This window comes from Microcaecilia unicolor, chromosome 6 (genome assembly GCF_901765095.1).
Source record: "Microcaecilia unicolor chromosome 6, aMicUni1.1, whole genome shotgun sequence".
NCBI classification, from domain to species: Eukaryota; Metazoa; Chordata; class Amphibia; order Gymnophiona; family Siphonopidae; genus Microcaecilia; species Microcaecilia unicolor.
The window spans coordinates 2,113,333-2,138,785 of record NC_044036.1 but is presented as its reverse complement, the minus strand read 5'-3'; the positions used below and the strand labels follow the sequence as shown (position 1 = coordinate 2,138,785).

Sequence of the window (25,453 nt, the reverse complement as noted above, 5' to 3'; positions counted from 1 at the left end):
AGTTTTAAATTGTAAGAGGATTGAGAGAAATTGCGAGAAGACCTTACGAGACTGGGAAATTGGGCATCCGAATGGCAGATGATATTTACTAGGGAATTCTATATATGATTATGCGCTATTTCTGTGCCAGGTTTTCGGCATGGAAAAAGTTATATGGAAGCAAGGCTCGCAATTACACTTTTGTGCCCTGTTTTAGAAAAGTCCATAAGCCATTATTAAGATGGACTTTGGAAAATCCACTGCTAGGATAAGGAGCATAAAATCTGTTTTACTGTTTTGGGATCTTGCCAGGTACTTGTAACCTGGATTGGCCACTGTTAGAAACAGGATGCTGGGCTCGATGGACCTTTGGTCTGTCCCAGTATGGCAACTACCCAACTACCACCTCTCTTACCTGTGCTTTTGATCAATTGTATTTAAATTAGGCACTGTCTTTATCATAACCTCACTCTGTAAGCCACATTGAGCCTGCAAAAAGGTGGGATAATGTGGGGTACAAATGCAACAAATAATAATAATAATAATACTTATCAAGGAGGAAGATAAGGGAGAAATCATTTCAGTAAAGTACCAGGAAGCAGTATGCCCATAGATTGAAAAGCTCAAGGATGAGGGATCAGCTTATTTCTTTTCATTTAAAAAGATATTTATAGCACACTTCAATCCAAAATCAGGTTTCAGGCAGGTAAGGTAATAAAAGTTATCATTACTGATATGTTTCAAACACTTAATGTATTAGTCCATTTGCTGGTTTTATGTTTTTTATGTTAAGAAGCAGAATACAGCGAACAGGGACCTTTGCGGGTGATAAATGGCTAAATTACATACAGATGTGCACCTGCAAAAAAAAAATTCTGTTGGGAATAACTTGACTTTGTCCATCCTAGTGCCACAACCAGTCCTATGTAGCAGCTTTGCAGCAGCACCATCTAAAGCCCAAATCACAATTGGAACTTGATCTGCGGCTTAAAAGTAACCTTTGTATTCGGCTAAGGTGCGATGCCTCACTTCTTGGATGCAGTTGTCTTTCTTCATTTAGGTTTGTTTGCACTGAGCATTGTAGATATTGTTGTTCCATCTCCCTCCATTCAGAATTGCTTGTGTGTTGCAGCACGTGGATGAGTGGAATATTGGTCATTTGAACACTATTCTGGATGTGGTGGAGAGAGAAAGTGGAATCACTATCGAAGGGGTAAACACCCCCTACCTGTATTTTGGCATGTGGAAGACTTCCTTTGCTTGGCACACTGAAGATATGGATCTGTACAGCATCAACTACCTACACTTTGGAGAGCCCAAGTCCTGGTAATGTTTCAGAAGCCCCCTAAGTGTGTATTGAGATGATGCATCGGAGTAAAATGTATGCTTTACAATAACTGAAAAGCAAATAGGAGCTATAGCTGGGGAAAGGGGCTGACTTCTATATTATACGTACCTGGGTGGGGATGGAGGCTGTGCAGCTATGGTCTTGCCATGGAGTTGCATATGTTTGGTTTCAGGTCATAAATATCATTGTTCTTTTGTGCAAGAAATAAATCAAGTAGTAGGTGAAACAGTTTGTTTTTTATGATGCCAGAAAAGACGTTTTGGCAGTGCTGCAAAGTTCCCAGACTTTGGGTTTTCTTCTGAAACTCATGTTCTATCAGATTTTGTAATGGAATTGTTCATTGAACGCCTCCGGTTGTGACTTCATCTGGTGTTTCATTGTAGGTACACTGTGCCTCCTGAGCATGGAAAAAGGCTAGAGCGTCTCGCTAAAGGTATGAGCACAAGCCTGTTTTTCAGATATGTCAGGCCAAAATTAGATTGTTAAGCACAGGAAATGTATATAAGCTGTTTAAGACTTGCTTCCTTGTTCTCTTGAAGAATGTGTTTTATTTATGTATCATTTATATCCTGCATTATCCACACAATCTAAGTAGGTCACAAAGCAACATAGCCTTTGTATTTTAAATTTTGTATATCCAACTATAAATCATTCTGTAAGAACAAGACAAAAAAATCTAAAATTACTAGATTAGGATCTCCTACGGCCGTTAAAAAAACATCAAGCCATACAAGAAGACAATTCATTTGTCTTCCAGTGTAATCTGATTGACTTTTAATAAAATGCCTTTTGAAATGTGTGTGTTTCAGTTGCTTCCTAAACAGTGAAAGTGAACTTTATCTGTCATAATTCTAGAGGAAGATTGTTCCACGTAGTTGGACCAGCTATGAAAAATTTCTATGAGCAATCTTCTAGTCAAACCTGGTGGAACAGGGGAACATCTGATAGACACTTTCCTTGACATCTGAGTTCTAGTACGATGATAAACTTTTCAGCATGTCAAAAGCAATTGGCACATCATTTGGCAAGGCTTTAAATAACGACAGTATTTTAAATTTAATTCGCCAGGCAATTGGTAGGCAATGAAGTTTAATAAGTGTAATATGAGCAATCTTTAAGATTCCCTCAATCATACAAGCAACAGAATTTTGGGCTACCTGCAAAGGTCTTGGAGATATTGGAAGAAGACCACGAAAAAGAGCATTACAGTAGTCCAAATGTGGCAAGACAAAACTTTGCATCACTATGCGAAAGTTGTCCAAGGATAACAAACTAAAGTCTCATCATTAATCTTGTCTTAAAAAAGACAGTTTTGATGACAGTAGAAATCTATTGTTTAAATGCCAAAGATGAATCTAAAACTACTCCCAAACATTTAACTGAATTTAAAACAGGCAGTGAAACATACTCAAAATGAAAACTTTAAGGGTGGTGGTATTTGGTTACAGCATGATAACCAAAAAATTTCTGTTGTAGTCAGGTCTCCAAGGAGGAGAACGGTTAGCAGGCCTTGGCAGTATTCAGATACAGCTGCACTTCACTTGCCTTCTGTTTATTAGCTCAAAGCAAGGGTCTTAACCCCACATAAAGTTCAGCTTCCAATAGGCAGGGCTCACTGTTTAAGTCCAGATCCCTATCTCAACATTCATATAGGCCCTTTTTTTTTTTTTTTTTTGTTACATTTGTACCCCGCGCTTTCCCACTCATGGCAGGCTCAATGCGGCAGGCAATGGAGGGTTAAGTGACTTGCCCAGAGTCACAAGGAGCTGCCTGTGCCGGGAATCAAATTCAGTTCCCCAGGACCAAAGTCCACCACCCTAACCACTAGGCCACTCCTCCAACCTTGCCTAGGGAGTTTCAACCCCAAGCTCGTGTGTGTCCTCTCTCTCTGGGTTTCCTCCCACCCCGCCAATCAGTCCATACAGTCCTTAGGGGGAGCTCAGTCACTAGTAGGTTGAAGGAAACCCAGAAAGAGAGAACACTATATTGAGTTTGGAGTTGAAGCTGCCTAGGCATGGGCCTATATGAATGTTGAGATGGGGATCTGGACTTAAACAGTGAGCCCTGCCTATTGGAAGCTGAACTTTATGTGGGGGTAAGACCCTTGCTTTGAGCTAATAAACAGAAGGTCCCCAAGGCAACCCAACCGAATCTCGTAGTGCATAGAAATGATCAAAGTTTCTGTATTATGTTCAGATCTAAAGCCAAATTGAAATGTATCAAGCAAATGATTGTTTCAGAAAATCTGTTAATTTCCATAACTTTTGAGAAAACATGAGATTAGAAATAGGACAAAACTTTTCAACTGGGGTGTAGGGAAGGGTTTTTTTAAAACAACGGTTTAACAGCAGTTCTCTTAATAAAGCAGGAATGATACCTTCCTCAAAAGGTTTAATATTAATAACTAAGGCCGTAGAATGGGCTATATCTGATTTCCAGGCTTTCAACACAGAGGTAGAACATGAATGCTAAAATTATTTAAAGTTTCAGTATCTGTAGTAACATTTTTTGACTGATAGGGAAAAAATCTGTCCAGATTTCATTTAACTTAACATTACCTTCAAATAATTTAACAATAAGTAAAGTGTTTGACAAAGAAACAGGCTGATCTGCAGTCTTAAGGGTAACTAGTGATTCAACAACAGTAAATAGTTCCTTAGATTGAGAAGAAACTCTGGAGACTTTTTCATCATAATGGCAGAAATGAGTGAGCGAGAGGAAGGCAGGGTGTTCTGTTCAGGTATAGTGTCTTCTTTGGGAAGGTGGTATGTTCTCCCATTGATTCTGTGTCTTTCAGCCTATTTTCTCACTTTATTAAACAGGTTTCTTCCCTGGTAGTGCACAGAACTGTGAGGCCTTCCTCCGTCACAAGATGACCTTGATTTCCCCATTCATTCTGAAGAAATATGGAATTCCATTTGACAAGGTAAGCGAAGCAAGATTACCAGTGGCAAGGATCAAAGGTTTGATGTAGCATCAGGAGCTGAAGCTAGGGTTTTTAGAGTGTTAAATTCCAGAAAGCTGAGTGGAGAGCTTTATCACACTAAGTACCGGGTACCTTGCACCCTCCAATGACTTCAGAGAGTGGAAAGGTGCCAGGACAATATGACATCGGTTGGCAAGGTCAGTAAAGCTACTGTTTACTGCCACTTGCCCTTAAATCCATGGATTATGCAAGTTTCCATATATATACTATAAGCCAAGAACAAAAATGGGGATCTTGGCTTATAATTGATTTGGAAAAAATTTCTCTCCTCTCTCCCCCGCCCCCCTCATGGTGACTGGTGCTTCCAACCAGCCCTTCCACCTGTCGTGATTGGCATTTATTTTCTTACCACTCCCACCTCACTGCTGCCGCTGACCCGGAAGTTAAAGCGGACTGAGTGAGGAAGAAGAGGTAAGAAAATAATGCTGGTCACCATGGGGAAGGAGGGGCTAGAAATGACAAGTGCTGATCACCGGGGGGGGGGGGGGGGGGGGGGGGTAGGAGAGGGGAGAAAAAAAGAAATTCCAGTGCTTCAATATAACCCCCTACCCGCCCCCAAACTTATACACCAGCTAACAGTTTTATAACAATAGCCATATCGAGTCAGACCAATGGTCCACCTAGTCCAGTACCCTGCTTCCAACACTGGCCAACCCAGGTCACAAGTTCCTGGCAGAAACCAAATTAGTAACACTATTCCATGCTACCAATCCCAGGGCAAGCAGTGGCTTTGCCCATGTCCATCTCAGTAACAGACTACGGACTTTTCCTTCAGGAACTTGCCCACACCTTTTTTTTTTAACCAGGTAATGCTGTTACCACATCCTCTGGCATCGAGTTCCAGAGCTTAACTATTCTGTGAGTAAAAACAAATTCCCTCCTATTTTTCTATTTATTTATTTTGACTTTTATACTCCACATTATCCAGAACATACTCGAGTTCAATGTTGCTTACAGGCAAGCTTTACAATACTATCAATAAAATATCAAGTAAGAGCAGAGTAGCACAAATAAGAACTAAATAATAAATCATTGATGGCCAGTTACAATCTAACACTCCAGTCAATAATAGTTTTTTGGGGTTTTTTGCTTTTAATTTTTACTATTTAAATAATGAACTCAAACCATACAAGTATCAAAATAGAAAAGCCAAAAAGCTTAACAATGGTACAAGTACAAAACAACCCCTCCCTCCATCCACCTACCTCCCATCCCTGTCCCTCCTGCAAGTAAAGAACTATCAGGAAATGTTAACATGTGAAGAACATTGAGAATAGGCTGTGGAAGAAATAGAGCGGCCTAGCAATCAAGTAGCTGCTGAGGTGTTTTTCCAAGTAGTAGAAAGCGCAAACTTTATGGAGCTTTGCCAGCTGACCAGTATGTAAAGCCATTAGCTTAGTCATTTGGTAAATACAATCCAGCTTGCGAAGTACTGTAGACGTTACAGGCATCTGTGGTTGTTTCCATTCCAGCTTATGAAATTCTTTTTTAACCCCCTATGGTGTGAAGTGCAATAAACAGTGCTCAGCTTTATGTGGGTAGCTAAGCTGAAGTATTTGTAACAAATTGGTCCAAAACACTGAGCCAGAGGACACGACCACCTGATGTGGTACATGTCTCCCCGTGCCCCACAATTTCGTCAACAGAGACCCGAACCCAGAGCCAAAGATGCGCAATAGACACTACCAGTGGTACAGTATCTTGTACCAATTTTCTATAAGATTAGCTGAAATCGATACGTTGAAAAGATATTTTAAGCACTTCTCCCACTGGGCAAATTCATAAGTGGATCCCAGTACAGTTTCCCATTTATGAATGTAGTGAAGGGTAGGCATGTCCGAGGATAGCAAAGCTAAATACAACCAGGAAATGCAGCCCCACCCACTACCCTCACTCAAGGCAAATTTCTGGTAGCTAGGGCCTGTTAATTGAGATGGGAGCTTCCTTCTTGTTGGATGCCCTTTATGACCTGCTTCGTATGTCAGTGAAGTCCATGGTGCTCAGTGTGACGGCAAGGCAGTCGTTGTGGCTGAGGAGCTGGTGGCAGACGCAGCCTCTAAATCTATTCTTAGCAAGTTTCCTTTTCAAGGCTTCCTCTTATTTGGTGAAGAGTTAGACAAGTTGGTCAAAAGCTTGGGAGAAACTAAGATTCCTCATCTTCTGGAGGGTGGGTGGCAGAGGTCCCTTGGCGAAGGGCAGATTCAGAGAAGCTCACCTGATAGAGGTAGCAGCCCTCAGCGCAGTCGTTTTTTTCACAGAGCACAGTCCTTTCGAGTGGGTTGCCAAAAGGGCCAGTATTCCGGTCTGTCTGCTTCCGCCCCTGGAAGGACTTCCTAATGAAAGTGTTGGAGTCCAAACATAAACACCCTCTGGTTCCAGTAAGTGCAAGGTTGAGAGACGAGGTGGACCCAGATTACTTCAGACCAGTGTTTGAGATGGCTATGCTTTGGAGTTTGCATGCCCCTTGTTTAACGCGTTTGTGGAGTCCCTCTGTTGGGCCTAGTAGAAGGTGCAGGCTGTCTGTGAAACTCTGTGGAGGCTAGTCTGTTTGCAGGCTGTGATCCCGGTTCCAAGGGAGGAGCTGGGCACAGGTCATTATTCCATTTACTTTGTGGTCTCTAAGAAGGAGGGATTCTTCTGGCTCATCCTGGACTTGAAGGGGGTGAATTGTGCCCTGTTTTCATATGGAGAGCTTGAGATCGGTCATTGTAGCAGTCCAGGCCGAAGAGTTTCTCACTTTCTTGGATCTCACAGATGCTGCTTGCACATTCCTATTCCCCGGACTCACCAGAGATTCTTTTGCTTCGCTGGTTTTGGGGTAGCGTTATTGTGTCCAAGGATAACAAAGTTTAATTATAACCAGGAAATGCAGCACCGCCCACTACCCTCCCTCATGGGTCGCTCAAGGCAAGTTTCGGTCAAATGTAACACCTTAGGTTCGTCTGTAGAGATAGTCTAAGCTGTCGATAATGGAACTCATGATGATTAGGGAGTCCATCTTCCTCCTGTATTTCCAAAAATGATAAAACTCCCCTGTGTGTTCCCCTTTGGTTTGGCCACTGGTATTTGAAACCTGGATTGGCCACTGCTGGACTTGATGGACCTTTGGTCTGTCCCAGTGTGGCAGTACTTATGTACTTATGCACTACTCCCTGCACGTCCTCCAAGGTGATGGTGGTGGTGGTGCTTGTGGCCCTTTGGAAGGACAATTGGCTCATCTGGGTGCCTGCTGGACTGGAGTCTTTCAGAAGAGCGCGGGTCATATCCAGGGTTGTGCAGGTTCTGCAGTCGGGCTCGGTTGTCAACCTGGCCAAGAGTCATCTGGAGCCATTGCTGAGCCTGGAAGTTTTGGGGGTGCATTTTGACATCAAGCTGGATAGTGAGAGTTCAGAACTGCAAGCCCAAGTTCGTTCTCTTCTCTGTTCCCAGAGTCCTGGGGCCAAGGATTATCTGCAGGTTCTAGGATACATGGTGGCATTTCTGGATGTGGTGCAGTGGGATAGGGTTCACATGTGTTCTCTTCAGGTAGTTCTTCTTTCTCAGTGGACCTCTCAATTGTAGGATTTGAAGGTCAGGCTTTCCCTTTGGGGGCTGGCAAGATGCAGCCTACACTGGTGGCTTGTGAAGAATCATCTGTTGGGGGGAGCGAGTCTGAATCCCCCTCACTGGATGCTGGTGACAACGGATGCCAGTCTCTTGGGCTGGGGAGCCCATGATGCAGGACCTGTGGTTGGCCAAGGAAGCCCACTGATTGATCAATGTTGTTGGAAACTAGGGTGATTTGGTTGGCATTAATCTTGTTCCGGGATCTCCTCTGATACTGTCGTACAGTGCTGCAACAATGGCCTACGTAAATCATTGGGTGGGGGGCATGAAGAGTCAACTAGTAGCTCAGGAAGTGGCTGTCCTCATGGACTTGGGAGTGTGTCATCTGTCAGACCCATCAACCGTGCTTATAGCAGGTATGGACAGTGTGCAGGTGGATTATCTCCTGGATCTGGGAGAGTGAAGTGTGGGTCGGACAGTGTTCACTTTCATTGTGAACAGGTGAGGACCTCCAATCATGAACTTCATAGTGATCTCACACAATGCCAAAGTTCCTCGATTCTTCAGCAGGAAGAGGGACAGACTCGTGGAAGGTCTGGATGCCCTAGTGCAGGCTTGTCCCTCGTAGGGCCTCCTTTGCATGTTTCCTTCACGGCTGCTTGTAGACTTGGTAATTCAAAAGAGAACAACACAGAAGCCCTGTGGTTTTGTTGGCTCTGGATTGGCCACGAAGGCCGTAGTATGGAGATCTTGTGTGGTTTCTGATTGGGGAGCCGCTCTTCTTTGCTGCTGGTGAAGGACCCGCTGTCTCAGGGTCTGGTGTGTATTGAGGATCTGGTTCAATTCTTGCTTATGGTCTTTCTCTCGAGAGGGTGTTCTTCAAATAGATTGAAAATTCTGCAGGAAGCAAAACACTCCTTGGAATCACTGTGGATTGAAATTCCATGTGCAAAGGGGAAAAGGATAGTGATAGGAGTGTACTACCGTCCGCCTGGCCAGGACGAACAGACGGATGCGGAAATGTTAAAGGAAATCAGGGACGCAAACAAACTGGGCAACACAATAATAATGGGGGATTTCAATTACCCGCATATAGACTGGGTTAATGTAACATCTGTACACGTAAGGGACATAAGATTTCTTGATGAAATCAAGGACAGCTTCATGGAACAGCTAGTTCAGGAGCCGACAAGAGAAGGAAAAATACTAGACTTAGTCCTTAGTGGTGCTCATGATCTAGTGCAGGGGGTAACGATACGAGGGCCGCTTGATAACAGTGATCATAATATGATCGGTTTTGATATTGGCATTGAAGGAAGTGAAACTAGGAAATCAAGTACGCTAGCGTTTAACTATAGAAAAGGTGATTACGACAAAATGAGAAAAATGGTGAAAAAAAGACTGAAAGGAGCAGCTCGCAGAGTAAAAAACTTGCATCAGGCGTGGATGCTGTTTAAAAACACCATCCTGGAGGTTCAGGACAAATATATTCCACGTATTAGAAAAAAGGGAAAAAAGACTAAACGTCAGCCGGCGTGGCTAAACAGTAAGATAAAGGAAATCATTAGAGCCAAAAAACAATCCTTCAGAAAGTGGAGAAGAGAACCAACTGAAAGTAACAGGATAGATCATAAGGAATGCCAAGCCAAATGCAAAGCGGAGATAAGGAGGGCAAAAAGGACTTTGAGAAGAAATTAGCGTTGGAAGCAAAAATACATAGTAAAAACTTTTTTAGATACATTAAAAGCAGGAAACCGGCCAAAGAGTCGGTTGGGCCACTGGACGAAAATGGTGTTAAAGGGGCGATCAAGGAGGACAAAGCCGTAGCGGAGAAATTAAATGAATTCTTTGCTTCGGTCTTCACCGAGGAGGATTTGGGGGGGACACCGGTGCCGGAAAGAATATTTGAAGCGGGGGAGTCGGAGAAACTAAACAAATTCTCTGTAACCTTGGAGGATGTAATGGGTCAGTTCAGCAAGCTGAAGAGTAGTAAATCACCGGGACCTGATGGTATTCATCCCAGAGTATTAATAGAACTAAAAAATGAACTTGCGGAGCTACTGTTAGAAATATGCAATCTGTCCCTAAATCGAGTGTAATACCGGAAGACTGGAGGGTAGCCAATATTACTCCGATTTTTAAGAAAGGTTCCAGAGGAGATCCGGGAAATTATAGACCGGTGAGTCTGACGTCGGTGCCGGGCAAGATGGTGGAGGCTATTATTAAGAATAAAATTGCAGAGCATATACAAAAACATGGACTGATGAGACAAAGTCAGCACGGATTTAGTGAAGGGAAGTCTTGCCTCACCAATCTAATGCATTTTTTTGAGGGGGTAAGCAAACATGTGGACAATGGGGAGCCGGTTGATATTGTATATCTGGATTTTCAGAAGGCGTTTGACAAAGTGCCGCACGAAAGACTCCTGAAGAAATTGCAGAGTCATGGAATCGGAGGTAGGGTATTATTATGGATTAAGAACTGGTTGAAAGATAGGAAGCAGAGAGTAGGATTGCGTGGCCAGTATTCTCAGTGGAGGAGGGTAGTTAGTGGGGTCCCGCAGGGGTCTGTGCTGGGTCCGTTGCTTTTTAATGTATTTATAAATGACCTAGAGATGGGAATAACTAGTGAGGTAATTAAATTCGCCGATGACACAAAATTATTCAGGGTCGTCAAGTCGCAGGAGGAATGTGAACGATTACAGGAGGACCTTGCGAGACTGGGAGAATGGGCGTGCAAGTGGCAGATGAAGTTCAATATTGACAAGTGCAAAGTGATGCATGTGGGTAAGAGGAACCCGAATTATAGCTACGTCTTGCAAGGTTCCGCGTTAGGAGTTACGGATCAAGAAAGGGATCTGGGTGTCGTCGTCGATGATACGCTGAAACCTTCTGCTCAGTGTGCTGCTGCGGCTAGGAAAGCGAATAGAATGTTGGGTGTTATTAGGAAGGGTATGGAGTCCAGGTGTGCGGATGTTATAATGCCGTTGTATCGCTCCATGGTGCGACCGCACCTGGAGTATTGTGTTCAGTACTGGTCTCCGTATCTCAAAAAAGATATAGTAGAATTGGAAAAGGTACAGCGAAGGGCGACGAAAATGATAGTGGGGATGGGACGACTTTCCTATGAAGAGAGGCTGAGAAGGCTAGGGCTTTTCAGCTTGGAGAAGAGACGGCTGAGGGGAGATATGATAGAAGTGTATAAAATAATGAGTGGAATGGATCGGGTGGATGTGAAGCGACTGTTCACGCTATCCAAAAATACTAGGACTAGAGGGCATGAGTTGAAGCTACAGTGTGGTAAATTTAAAACGAATCGGAGAAAATTTTTCTTCACCCAACGTGTAATTAGACTCTGGAATTCATTGCCGGAGAACGTGGTACGGGCGGTTAGCTTGACGGAGTTTAAAAAGGGGTTAGATAGATTCCTAAAGGACAAGTCCATAGACCGCTATTAAATGGACTTGGAAAAATTCCGCATTTTTAGGTATAACTTGTCTGGAATGTTTTTACGTTTGGGGAGCGTGCCAGGTGCCCTTGACCTGGATTGGCCACTGTCGGTGACAGGATGCTGGGCTAGATGGACCTTTGGTCTTTCCCAGTATGGCACTACTTATGTACTTATGTACTTGTGTTCGAAGAAGCGGTCTGCCTTCCTCACACATGTGCTGGTGTGCGTTTTTGAAGATTGGTGTGACAGCCGTCAGATTGGCCCTTGCAAAGCTTCGTTGCCTTGGATTCTGAACTTTTTGCAAGCCAGTATGGCCAGATGCCTAGCCTTGTCTTCTGTTAAGGTACAGGTGGCAGCCCTGGGGAGTGTGGTTTTGCTTTTTTGTTTGTTTGTTTTTTTGAGGCCTTCTCGGAGGTAAGACCCTGGCAGCTCATCTGGAATTGGTGTACTTCAGGGAGTGCAACTGATTTGACCTCCTGTATATTTGTCCATTCTACCTTGGGATCTTAATCTTGTGTTGTCAGTGTTGGTGTCTGCACCTTTCAAACTCTTATCAGGTTGTATGCTTGAAGGATCTTATGTTGAAGACTGCTTTCCTGGTGGCCTTAACTTCGACACTTAGAATTTCTGAGTTGCAGGCTCTGTCTTGTAGGGAGCCTTTCCTGGTGTTCTTCAAAGACAAGGTGGAGCTCAGAATGATTCCTTCCTTTCTCCCTAAGGTGGTTTCAGTGTTTCATGTTAATAGGTTGGTTACCCTGCCGGTGCTCTGAGACATTCTAGATTAGAGGAACGTTTACATTGTCTGGATGCTCAGAGAGTTCTTTGGAAGCATCTAGACGTTACTCAGGAGTTTCGACAGTCGGATCAGCTGTTTATGCCAATAGGTGGCCCTAGTAAGGGAGAGGCAGCATCCAAGGCAATGATTGCCAGATGGATTAAGGAAGTGGTGACATTAACATATTTGCTCTGGGATAGGATGATTCCATCGTTCTGGAAGGCTCATTCTATCAGGGTTTAGGCTACCATGGACAGAGCACTCCATGGTTTTGCGCCTCTATCTGCAAGGTGACAATTTGGTCACTGAATGCTTTTGCTCATTACAGATTGGATGTGCAGGCTCGGCAGGATGTGCGGCATGTGGAACGAAAATCTTGGAGGTGGTGCTTCAGGGATCTCGCCCTTAATGGTGACTGTTTTGGTATTTGCCATCTATGCTGGTCTAGAGTGATGCTATGGAAAGAGAAATTAGATTTTACCTGCTAATTTGCTTTCCTTTAGTCCCTTTAGACCGGCACAGAGCCCACTCTGTGGCTTTGGTCTGCTGTTTTTCCGGCTTTGAGTGGTCTTTACGTTGCTGGTGCTCTCACAGTCACGTATTCAAGACTATGAGGGCTTTGTTTTGGGATTTAGTTCCTTTTGATTTTGGGAGGGGAGAGTAAAAGAGGACACATCTATGTTCTAAAGAGTTGGGTCTGTCTTGCATGAGTTGCCCAGGCTGCACTGGTTTCTATATCAGCTCTAGGCAGCAGCAGCATAGGTGTTCTGGGTCTTTTGGCCTGTTGACGCAGAAGTTTGAGCAGAGTGCTCACTCTTGGAATGTTTTCTTTTCTCTCCTCTTCGGAGGTTCTGCTTTGCTATTCATAGACTGACTTTCAGGGGACTGCACAGCTCAGTAATAGGCTTACTTGAAATTCAGTTGCTATCTGCTGGTAACAGTACATGACGGCAGATGAAGACCTGAACGGTCCATCCGGTCTGCCCAACAAGGTAAACTCATTTTACATGGTATGTGATACAGGAGTGCATAACCTATCTGTGCTGGTCTGGAGAGACTAAAGGAAAGCAAATTAGCAAGTAAAACCTAATTTCTCCTTATACAATGCATTGAAAAGGATTTTTTGTTTTTCTTTTGTACATGTAAATTTACAGTAACTGCTTATTTAGATGTATGTTATACCACAAATATTATGACTCTCATGCTCATGGTAATGAGTGATTGCACATTTCATAATTCAGGAAGAGTTTAACTTTATTCATCCTCCAAAGGACAAATTCTTATTTCAACCTTCAAAAATATTACGTGTAGTTGCTGTGAGCTCAAGATAAGCTACAGTTGATAGCTCCTTGTGCATCAAAGCAATGGAAGGAAGTGATTTCCCAAGATCGGAGGGAGAAAAGTCTTCCCACTTATGAATAGATATGCATCATGACTTCCTTTGCTAACCAGGTGAATCAAACCACGTATGAATTTAATCAATTTTACCATAAAATCATGAAAAGCTTTTATACAGAGGTTCCTTTTACTAAGCTGCAGCAAAAAGTGGCCAGTTTTTACCGTGTCCTGGAAAAGGGGCCTTTTTTATTTATTTATTTATTTATTTATTTGCATGAAGTCTTTATTAACAGGTTAATCATACAATACAGGAAAGAATTGAGAACAAGTACAGCTCCAAGCCACCAGAAATCAGTTGACAGCTACCTTAACCAGTTGGTACAAAACAGTAACAAACCTTATTAACCTTTCACTTGGAACAACAAAACACTCCAAGATTTATAGAACATTTTTAATATAATAAACCGAACCCCCCCCCCCCCCCCCCCACCAGAAATTATTCTTGTTCTCCCCTAGGCCTCACTGGTTCATAACATGACTAGTAAAAGGGCCCCATATTGAGCGCCATCGCTGCAGCGTATTACGCCATTCGGCTAGGAGCCGTTCCATGTCGCAAACATGCCTCAGTTTGCTAAGCCATCGCACTATTGGAGGGGTCAAAGGCCGCTTCCAATAAGTTGCCACTACCACTCTAGCCACAATTATAGCATGCCTTTTCAACGTCTGGTGGGCCTGCGAAAGACCTGCGACCTTTGCAGTAAAAAGAAAAAGCTTGGGGCTCCACGGGACCTCACAGCCCAGCCACTCCTGTAATCTACTATGTACCAATTTCCAATATGCTCGTATTTTCCTACAGGTCCACCAGACGTGTCCCATCATGCCCTTAACCCTACAGCCCCTCCAGCACAAGCCTGACGTTGCAGGGTATATGCGCTGGAGACACTCAGGTGTCAAGTACCAGCGGAACAATACCTTCACCGCATTTTCCCGAAAAGGTACATGTGGAGACACCCTCACCGCAGCGCGTTCCAACCTCTCCCACTCCGCCTCTTCCAGGGTTATACCCAGCTCCTTCTGCCAGCTCCTCCTATGAAGGGTATACAGTAACTAGGCTCCCAAAGGTTAATGATGCTATATAAACGCGATATTAAACCGCTTGTCGTTTCAGATCCCTCGCAAATCTCCTCCAAGGAGGTTTTATCCCTGGTTACCACCTCCCGTACAGCTCGTGTGCTAAGGAAATGAGACAATTGGCGGTAGGCAAAATCGTCGCCCAATTTTGGGAAAGTCCCCACCACAGCAGTGACGGGCATTAAAACATCCCCTTCAAACATTTGCCCCCATGTTTTTAAACCTTCCTCATGCCACCGTGTAAACACCCCCCTCTCAGTCCCAGGATAAAAGAGTGGATTGAAAGCTTATAGGGGTGAGACGCGACAACGCGCACTTCCTAGTAGGAAACAGACTGTCCCAGTAATACAGAGTAACTTGAATAGAAGGACATACCCCTTCCCCAAGTGTCCGGAACTGGGTGGGAAGCCACATCACTGCTCCCAGTGGCTTCTGGCCTATAGAGTATTGTTCCAAATGCACCCATTGCCTATCGGGATAGTCCTGAAACCATTTGATAGCTGCGCGGGCTTGGGCTGCTCTATAGTACCAACTCAAATTGGGAATCCCCACACCTCCCCTCCTCCTGCCCTGATACAGATACGAACGCGACAAGCGCGGGCGTTTCCCTGCCCAGATAAATCTCACAATACGATCCTGCAAAGCCGAAAGGTATTTTTTAGGCATCTTGAGCGGAGGGGCCTGGAATAAGTAGAGCAGCCGAGGCAAAACATTCATTTTAACAACAGCGATTCTACCAAACCATGAGAGCCCCAGGTCACTCCACCCATCCAGGTCCACCGAAATAGCCTGTGCGCGCCCCTTGTAGTTTGCCGTAAAGAGGGCACCCAAGCTAGCTGTCAGATTTACTCCCAGGTACTTAATCTGCCTAGGTGCCCATCGAAAGGCAAAGGATGCTTTTAGTGACTGAACCAGCTCATCAGGAAGAGATATATTCAAGGTCTCGGATTTTGTCATATTCACCTTGAAGCCAGATACAGCGGAATACATACTAATCACCTCCATCAGTCTAGGGAATGTGGAAAAGGGGCCTTTTTTTAAGGGGCTGTAAAATAGACGTGTGGCAAAATAAAAAGCAGCGCACATCCATTTTCGGCCTGAGACCTTATTGCCAGCCATTGATTTTTAGCGGTAACGTCTCATGCGCTGCTCGGGCAGTAGGCAAGCAGCACTCTCCCACTGCTGTTTACCACCAGGTGAGTGTCACGTGGTAGAAAGTAGAAAATATTTTCTACCGCATGTTTTCAGTGCACGCCAAATTCAGAATTACTGCCCGGGGCACGTGGTTAGCAAGGTGGTAATGGCAAGTTGACGCACGCTGGATGCTTGTAGGTCCCTTAGTTAGGCAAGCTGAGAAAAGAGCTGCACTTCTGTGTCAGACTAAGGATGCAATGCAACATGCCAAGAGCTGGTGAAAGGTTACATTATTTATTTATTGCTTATTGTTTCCTCAGATCACGCAGGAAGCTGGAGAGTTTATGATAACTTTTCCCTATGGCTATCACGCTGGCTTTAATCATGGCTTTAACTGTGCTGAATCCACCAATTTTGCAACGCTGCGCTGGATTGAATATGGCAAACAGTCCGTGCTGGTGAGTCATCCTTTAGTCTCCTTTTCCTGCTGACACACGGTCATTTGTAACGGTGCCTGTTACATGAGGAAACATGTCATCTGGGAAACCATCCTTAAGAAAATTACATCCTCTGCTCCTTTCCCACTGCAGAGGAACAGAGAGGGAGGTTGTAATTATCTAATGAATTACTGCTGAGAATATTGTGTTTAAAGAGTTTCCTTTGACAGCTAATAGACGACATTACACAAAAGTGGTTTTCATTTTTATATTTTGCACCCCTCCTTACTCTTTTTTGGAATGCTGATGATTGATTTACTTTTAGTTACAAAGGTTTCTACTCATTCACCAAATTTAACTTCATTACAAAATTGTCTAGATGCTATCGCAGGTTGACTTGGGACCACTGTCTACTTTCAGATATTGATAAGACATAAAGAGCTTTTTCTCCAGTACTGTTTGGCAAACCTATGGTGGTTGTAGACAGCTTTCTTTATCAACGTATTGCCTGCAGTCCTTTCTATCAACGTACCTATGGACCATTTTAGACTCTCCTCTCCTTCCCTAGTTTCTTCTTCCCCGTTCCTTCTATTCTAATTAACTTTCATGTATTTGTATTTATTTAATGCATTGTAAGCCACTTTGAGCCTGCACAACTGTGGGAAAAATGTGGGGTATAAATGTACAATAAATAAATAAAATCTAGGGATTATTTTTGATTATAAATTAACATTTCAGGAATAAATAATCATCTTTACTTAAGAGTTTTGTACTACCTCAGCTGCAGTCTGTGAAGCATTATTTTGAGGCAGCAGTACATTCATTGACACGTGCCTTTCTTATTTCATGTCTTGATTATGGTAAAGTGGTATACACTGGTATAACAAATAGTATTAATGTTACATGAGAATATAAGAACCTAAGAATAGCCATACTGGGTCAGACCAATGGTCACAGCAGTGGCCAATCCAAGTTACAAGTACTAGGCACAAAGCTAAATAGTAGTAATTTTCCATGCTACCAATCCCAGGGCAAGCAGTGGCTTTCCCATGTCTGTCTCGGTAGCGGACTATGGACTTTTCCTTCAGGAACTTGTCCAAACCTTTTTTAAACCCAGGTATGCCAACCGCTGTTTCCACATCCTTCGACAGCAAGTTCCAGAGCTTAACTATTCGCTGACTGAAAAACTATTTTCTCCTGTTTGTTTTAAAAGTATTTCCATATAACTTCCTTGAGTGTCCTCTAGTCTTTATACTTTTTGAAAGAGTGAAAAATCGATTCACTTTTACACATTCTACACTACTCAAGATTTTATAGACCTCAGTCATATCTCCCTTCATCCGTTTCTTTTCCAAGCTGAAGAGCCCTAACCTCTTCAGCCTTGCCTTGTATGGGAGGAGTTCCATCCCCTTTATCATTTTGGTCACTCTTCTTTGAACCTTTTCTAATTCCACTATTGAATGCAGTACTCATAGTGAGGTTGCACTATGGAGTAATAGAGGCATTATAATATTCTCAGTCTTATTTTGCATCCCTTTCCTAATAATTCCTAGTATCCTGTTTGCTTTTTTGACCACCACACACTGGGCAGAAGATTTCAGTGTATTATCTACAATGACATCTAGGTCTTTTTCTTGAGTGTTGACCCCAAAGTGGACCCTAGCATCAGGTAACTATGATTCGGATTATTCTTCCCAATGTGTTTCACTTTGCATTTGTCCACATTAAATTTCATCTGCCATTTAGATGCCCAGTCTTCCAGTTTCCTAAGGTCTTCCTGCAATTTTTCAGTAGAGAGGTGTGGTAGTCATGTTAGTCCACTTTTGAAGGTAATCAATAGAAATAAAGCAAAATAAAACATGGAAAGGAAAATAAGATGATACCTTTTTTATTGGACATAATACATTTCTTGATTAGCTTTCAAAGGTTGCATTCCAGTAATAGTCTAACAGGATGGGGGTGGATAGGTGAGAAACAGGAAAAGTCGGGTGGATTAGGGACAGGAAGATACGCATGGAGATAGGAGGGTGACAAACAGTACAATTTTATGCTTCTTACTCTTTTACCTAAAGACGCAAAGAAAAGAACAAGTGACTTAACCAACTATCGCCCAGTAGCATCTATCCCACTGATGACCAAACTTATGGAAGGCGTAGTGACGAAACAACTCACTAATTACCTAAATAAATACTCAATCCTTCACGAGTCTCAATCAGGATTCCGGTCGAACCACAGCACTGAAACAGTACTAGTGACTTTAATGAATAAATTTAAACAAACAATTGTAACTGGCAACAACATACTTCTCCTACAATTCGACATGTCCAGTGCCTTCGATATGGTCAACCATGGAATATTACTACATATCCTACAATACTTTGGAGTTGGAGGTAACGTTTTTAACTGGTTTAGAGGATTCCTGACCACAAGATCATACCAAGTAATAGCAAACGTGGATATATCAGCCCCATGGACACCTGAATGTGGAGTCCCCCAAGGATCCCCCCTCTCACCAACCCTCTTCAACCTAATGATGATACCCTTAGCCAAGCTACTAGCCAATCAAAACCTCAATCCCTACATATATGCAGATGATGTCACGATCTATATCCCGTTCAAACATGATCTAAAGGAAATCACCAACGAGATCAACCAAAGCTTCCAAATCATGCACTCCTGGGCGGATGCATTCCAGCTAAAACTTAACGCAGAAAAAACACAATGTCTTATACTCACCTCACAAGATAATACAAGTAAATTCACCACCATAACCATACCAAACTTTTCCCTTCCTGTCTCAAACAATCTGAAAATTCTTGGAGTTACCATTGATCGAAATCTCACACTCGAAACCCATGTGAAGAATACAACTAAGAAGATATTCCACTCCATGTGGAAACTCAAAAGAGTAAAACCTTTCTTCCTGAGATCCATTTTTCGCAACCTAGTACAGTCGATGGTGCTAAGTCACCTGGACTATTGCAACGCACTCTACGCTGGCTGCAAAGAACAGATTATCAAGAAACTTCAAACAGCCCAGAATACCGCAGCCAGACTCATATTTGGAAAAACAAAATATGAAAGTGCAAAACCCCTAAGAGAGAAACTTCACTGGCTCCCACTTAAAGAACGTATCGCGTTCAAGATCTGCACGATTGTTCATAAAATTATTCACGGAGATGCTCCGACCTACATGCTAGACCTCGTGGACCTGCCTCCCAGAAATGCTAAAAGATCAGCCTGCACATTTCTTAATTTACACTTCACCAGCTGTAAAAGATTAAAATACAAACTAACACATGAGACCAGCTTTTCCTACATGAGCACGCAGCTGTGGAATGCACTACCAACTAACTTGAAAACAATTAACGAAATAACTAACTTTAGCAAATCTCTGAAAACCTGTCTCTTCAACAAGGCCTACCACGAGAATGCATAGCTTAATTATAACACTTCACCACTTCACCCTTATTCTGAAAGTCATATTTCTATAACTGTTTGCTTAGATCTTTTTTGTCATCCTTGATCTTTTTGTAACACCAGTTGTATCTTTGACCCTGGAATGGCGATGCCATAACAGGTCTTTGTAAGCCACATTGAGCCTGCAAATAGGTGGGAAAATGTGGGATACAAGTGCAACAAATAATAATAATAATAATGGGCTAGAAATCTCAAAGAAATCCCGTTTCTGTAGGCAAGGAAACGGGCCTTAGGCAGGCAATTTCCACCCCCCCCCCCCCGTGCTACGGCCCCCTCGAACCCCCCCCTCCGCGATTCCCCCCCCCCCCCCCGTGCCAGCGAAAACTGCCGCCACCGCCGCCGTTGTTGTGCTACCTTCCCGTAGGTTGTTCAATCATCTTAGAAAGTTTAATTCTGTGCGTCTGATGTCAGACGCACGGAGTTAAACTTTCTAAGAAGATAATTGAACAACCTACGGGAAGGGAAGGTAGCACAACAACGGCGGCGGTGGCGGTGGCGGCAGTTTTAGGCGTTCCGGGGGGGGGGGGATTGACAGGTTCGCGGAAGGGGGGGTTCGAGGGGGCCATAGCGCGGGGGGGGGGGGGAAGTTTCCCTACTCCTCCCCTTGCCTTGGAATCAGCTGTGTTGACGTCAGTGACGTCCGTGCGTGTCTGCCTCGCAGACCACTTGCAGCCAGGGAGCCATGGTCCCAAGCATAGAACGTTGGAGGTGAGAATTATTATATAGGATTGGTTGCCAGTTTGATTTTCTATTACTGTTAGAACAATTTTTTTCTATTAGAACTACTTTTTCTATTACTTCTAGAACTTGACATACAAAGCCTATTACGAACGTTTTCCATCTTATTTGTGCAGTTTTAGCTTTCCATAAACTGCAGCAAGGACATTTAGGGGGTCTTTTACTAAAGCCATAGTAGCAGTTGTAGCTCGCGGTAGAAATCAATTAACACCGAGAAACCCATTATATTCCTGTGGGCATCTTGGCGTTTACCATCAGCTAAAAACACTACAGCAGCTTAGTAAAAGACCCCCTTAGTGCTTTGCAGGACTATAAGATGGTAGTTCTGCATATTTCAGAGACCTGCTGGATGTCATCTTTTTTTGGCTTGCTCCTGTTTTGTGGAACAGCCTACCCAAATGAATTTATTTATTTATTGCATTTGTATCCCACATTTTCCCACCTATTTGCGGGCTCAGTGTGGCTTACAATAAGATATGAATAATAGAAATACATTTGTTACAACTAGGTTATGGATTACATTGAACAGAGTTGTGCGAGACATTCGAATATCATTGGGAATATAACAATGGGACATCAACATAGAAACATTGGAAGGAGACAATGGGAAAAAAGGGCATTGTTAGACACCAAGACATATGGTGTACATAGTTCCGTGAATAAATGTATGATTGACTGGATAACGGGATGAGGGATCAGAAGTGGATGTGTATTGCATTGGTGAACAGTGAGTGTGGTCTCTATGTGTTTTGGCTCTTTCCGTAAGGTTGTTCAAACAGGTGAGTCTTCAGTAGTTTACGGAAGGAGGCTTGTTCGTTAATCATTCTTAGGTTGCGTGGTAATGTATTCCAAGACTGCGTGCTCTTGTAGGAAAAGGTTGACGCGTGTAGTGCCTTATATTTCAGGCCCTTGCAAGTTGGATAGTGAAGGTTGAGGTGAGTTCTGGATGATCTTTTAGCGTTTCTGGGTGCTAGGTCTATTAAATCAGACATGTACGCTGGGGCTTCACCGTAAATGATCTTATGGACTAATGTGCAAACTTTAAAAGTAACGCGGTCCTTGAGTGGAAGCCAATGTAGTTTCTCTCGTAGTGGTTTTGCCCTTTCATATCTAGGTTTTCCGAAGATGAGCCTGGCTGCTGTGTTCTGGGCTGTTTGAACTTTCCTCAGTATTTGCTCTTTGCAGCCTGCGTATAATGAGTTGCAGTAATCCAAGTGGCTAAGGACGAGGGATTGCACTAGGCTGCGGAAGACGAATCTTGGGAAGAATGGTCTTATCCTTTTCAAGAAATTTAAGATTTTATTGAAGACTCGTTTTTTCACACTGGCCTTTGATGTTCTTCCTGTAGATGAGAAAAATATAAACGTTGATTTTTGGAATTTATTTATCTTGATATTTTGTACAGTACAGGGAGAGGTGTGTCTGCTATTTCTCTAGTGTTGTACTGCATGCAGAGTGTGGCTTTTGTGGGGGGGAGTCGTTTAATTTGTCTATATTTTTATTTTCAGTTTCTGGTCATTTATTTTGTACTTTCTGAGGACTGAGTGTGTGACTGAAACCAGGTATTCTGTCAGCATGTGGAAACTTGACATAGCAGGCTTGTTTAGTAGGTGTATCAGTGTTCTAAATCCCACTGCAATATTTGTGGTTCTTTCTTTTCAGGATCAGTGTTATGACGGTCCTTTCTACTCTTTAGTTACCCTGTAAACCACTTTAGTCTTCTAGTCTAGTAAAAGTGCTACATGAAGTACCAAATAAACGTAAAAATAGGTTCTGTTGGAAATTGCTCTATTTGAAATGATTATTTCTTGTCCACCGTTATCCAGGTATTTGGTATGGTAGATTGTTGTTAGCCTGTATAGAGAGAGGTGTGACCAGCAGAAGAGTCTTGATGCCCCTGTATAAGTCGTTGGTGAGGCCCCACCTGGAGTATTGTGTTCAGTTTTGGAGGCCGTATCTTGCTAAGGATATAAAAAAAATTGAAGCGGTGCAAAGAAAAGCTACGAGAATGGTATGGGATTTACGTTACAAGACGTATGAGGAGAGACTTGCTGACCTGAACATGTATACTCTGGAAGAAAGGAGAAACAGGGGTGATATGATACAGACATTCAAATATTTGAAAGGTATTAATCCGCAAACGAACCTTTTCCGGAGATGCGAAGGCGGTAGAATGAGAGGACATGAAATGAGATTGAAGGGGGGCAGACTCAAGAAAAATGTCAGGAAGTATTTTTTCACGGAGAGAGTAGTGGATGCTTGGAATGCCCTCCCGCGGGAGGTGGTGGAGATGAAAATGGTAACGGAATTCAAACATGCGTGGGATAAACATAAAGGAATCCTGTTCAGAAGGAATGGATCCTCAGGAGCTTAGCCGAGATTGGGTGCCAGAGCCGATGGTAGGAGGCGGAACTGGTGGGTGGGAGGCGGGGATAGTGCTGGGCAGACTTATACGGTCTGTGCCAGAGCCGGTGGTGGGAGGCGGGACTGGTGGTTGGGAGGCGGGGATAGTGCTGGGCAGACTTATATAGTCTGTGCCGGGACTGGTGGTTGGGAGGCAGGGACAGTGCTGGGCAGACTTATACAGTCTGTGGCAGAGCTGGTGGTGGAAGGCGGGGCTGGTGGTTGGGAGGCGGGGATAGTGCTGGGCAGACTTATACGGTCTGTGCCAGAGCTGGTGGTGGGAGGCGGGGCTGGTGGTTGAGAGGCAGAGATAGTGCTGGGCAGACTTATACGGTCTGTGCCAGAGCTGGTGGTGGGAGGCGGGGCTGGTGGTTGAGAGGTGGGGATAGTGCTGAGCAGACTTATACGGTCTGTGCCAGAGCCGGTGGTGGGAGGCAGGGATAGTGCTGGGCAGACATATTGTCTGTGCCAGAGCCAGTGGTGGGAGGCAGGGATAGTGCTGGGCAGACTTATACGGTCTGTGCCCTGAAGAGCACAGGTACAAATCAAAGTAGGGTATACACAAAAAGTAGCCCATATGAGTTTATCTTGTTGGGCAGACTGGATGGACCATGCAGGTCTCTTTCTGCCGTCATCTACTATGTTACTATATTTCCTGAGGGATTCTATTGGATTTTGTGTTACTTCACAGTATACCTGGTACTATTGCTGAAATGACACCAGAATTTTTTTTTTTTTTTTTGTATGTTGAGTTCTATGGAGAAATGTCCCATTGCTGGGGCCGGGTTGCAGAATGTATGTTCACAAAGAAACTGAGAACCACAGCGCAGTTCATAACACCAAAATAAAACTAGTTATAATAAATGTATTTTGACGTAATAAACTGCTCTGTGGTTCTTGGATTTTTTTTTGTTTGTGTTTTTTCTTTTGTCGTTTGATGTATGAACACCTTGGATCTCCTTTCAGTTTTGCAGGAAAATGTGTGTTTGGGGGGGGGGGGGGGGGCGTATGCTGCCATGCAATGACCCTTCCATGTCCTGTTTTCCTGATATTTGAAGCTGGACATGTATTTTAATCAAAACTGCTTACAGAATGCCATGCCAAATGCGCCAAGTGCCTTTTGAAAATTTACCCCTATATAGCTCGAGAATATGTTGCTTTCTTTTTTCTTGGAACAAGCACCTGACCTTAGTGAGGTGACCCCCAGCTCCTTGACCGGAGCTCTGAAGAGTCCCTCCAATTTTGGAAGCCTTGGTAGGGGTGGGGGTTACGACAGTTCATCCTTCTACTACTACTTAACATTTCTATAGCGCTACAAGGCGTACACAGCGCTGTACCCTCGACTAAGACAGCGAATTGCCACTGAGTCCCAATATCCGCATGGTTCATTGGCCTCAAGATGGAGGGTGGGGGCCACCAAAGTAAAAGTTGGCTCTGGTTATCAGCTTAGAACCTTCTGGATTAAGCGGAATATAAATGCCTAAATTAAATCCAATGAAAGGGACATATAATTTTTCAGGGGAAGGTATTCTTAAACTAATTTCCTAAAATGTTTATGGGATACAGGAGTATGTCATGGGTTTGGAGAGCTAATTGAATAAGGAAGTAAGAAGGTGATCTGTCCATGGGATTGGAAGATGAGACCTTTAAAGTGGTACTAATAAAATAGGTGGTGATAAGGTGCAAATGTCGTCCCGCTGAATGAGTAGATTGGAGAACATGGTGCGGTAAATTGGAATCAGGAAGTCTAAAATTCTTTAGCAATAGGTTCATTGCTGTAAAAAAAAAAAATGTCAGTTACCTAAAACAGTGTTTTCCAAGTCCAGTCCTGGAGTACCCCTTGTCAGTCAGGCTTTCAGGATATCCACATATTGCCTCAGATCTTGCATTGGATTCTAGAAAGTGAACTACCTTTCCTTCAGCAGTGGCTCCAGTTATTTTTTGTTCCACCGACGTGAGGCCTACCAGCCTGCAGTTTCCCACTTCTTCCCTGACCCTACTTTTGTGAAGAGGGAAAAATAGCAGGTAATACATTGCGTATTTAATTTTTAACAAAGAAAGAAAACAATAAAGCTTTCATATGCCTCCTTAGACCAAAAGATAAAGTGGGGGGCGAAAATCTCATAATAGGAGTATTTTGAGGAAACAAATACAAAAAAAATAAATCATACAGCAAATGGCCTGACCTTAACCTGACAATATTAATTACACCGTCATTAATATACAGTCTATTTGATAATTTTCTTAGCTTCTATAAATGATCGCAGATGACTTGGATCGAAAAAAACATATTTGTTACCCTGATATTTCACGCAACATTTACAAGGATAAGCCAGTAAAAATGAGGCTCCCATTGCCCTAATCTCCTCTCTGAAAGCCAAAAAGGCTTTACGTCGTTCTTGAGTAGTCTTTACAACATCTGGAAATACCCAAATCTTTTGTCCACAGAAAGTTTTTGAGGAATTTTTGAAATATAATTTCATCAAGGAATTTAACAGAAATCAAACAAAATGGGACATGGAAGGGAAAATGGGATGATGCCTTTTTTATTGGACTTGACTGAATGCATTGGCTTTCGAAGGTTACCCTTCTTCGTCAGATCGGGAAGGGGCAACCTTCAAGGGCTAATCAAGAAATGTGTTGGGTTGTGTCCAGTGGGGGGGGTGTTGTCTTGTTTTCTTTTCCATGTTTTATTTTGATTTCTAAAC

At 43.3% G+C, this 25,453-nt stretch overlaps 1 protein-coding gene across 1 annotated transcript in view; it reads left to right on the top strand.

Annotated features, from left to right (window-relative positions):
* The window catches only part of KDM4A (lysine demethylase 4A), a 130,040-nt gene that overhangs the window by 49,105 nt on the left and 55,482 nt on the right, over positions 1 to 25,453 (top strand). The window contains exons 5-8 of the mRNA XM_030205471.1: positions 1,112 to 1,305; positions 1,711 to 1,760; positions 4,150 to 4,253; positions 16,008 to 16,145. Of these exons, the coding sequence (XP_030061331.1) occupies positions 1,112 to 1,305; positions 1,711 to 1,760; positions 4,150 to 4,253; positions 16,008 to 16,145 (486 nt within the window). The remainder of the gene's footprint in view (positions 1 to 1,111; positions 1,306 to 1,710; positions 1,761 to 4,149; positions 4,254 to 16,007; positions 16,146 to 25,453) is intronic.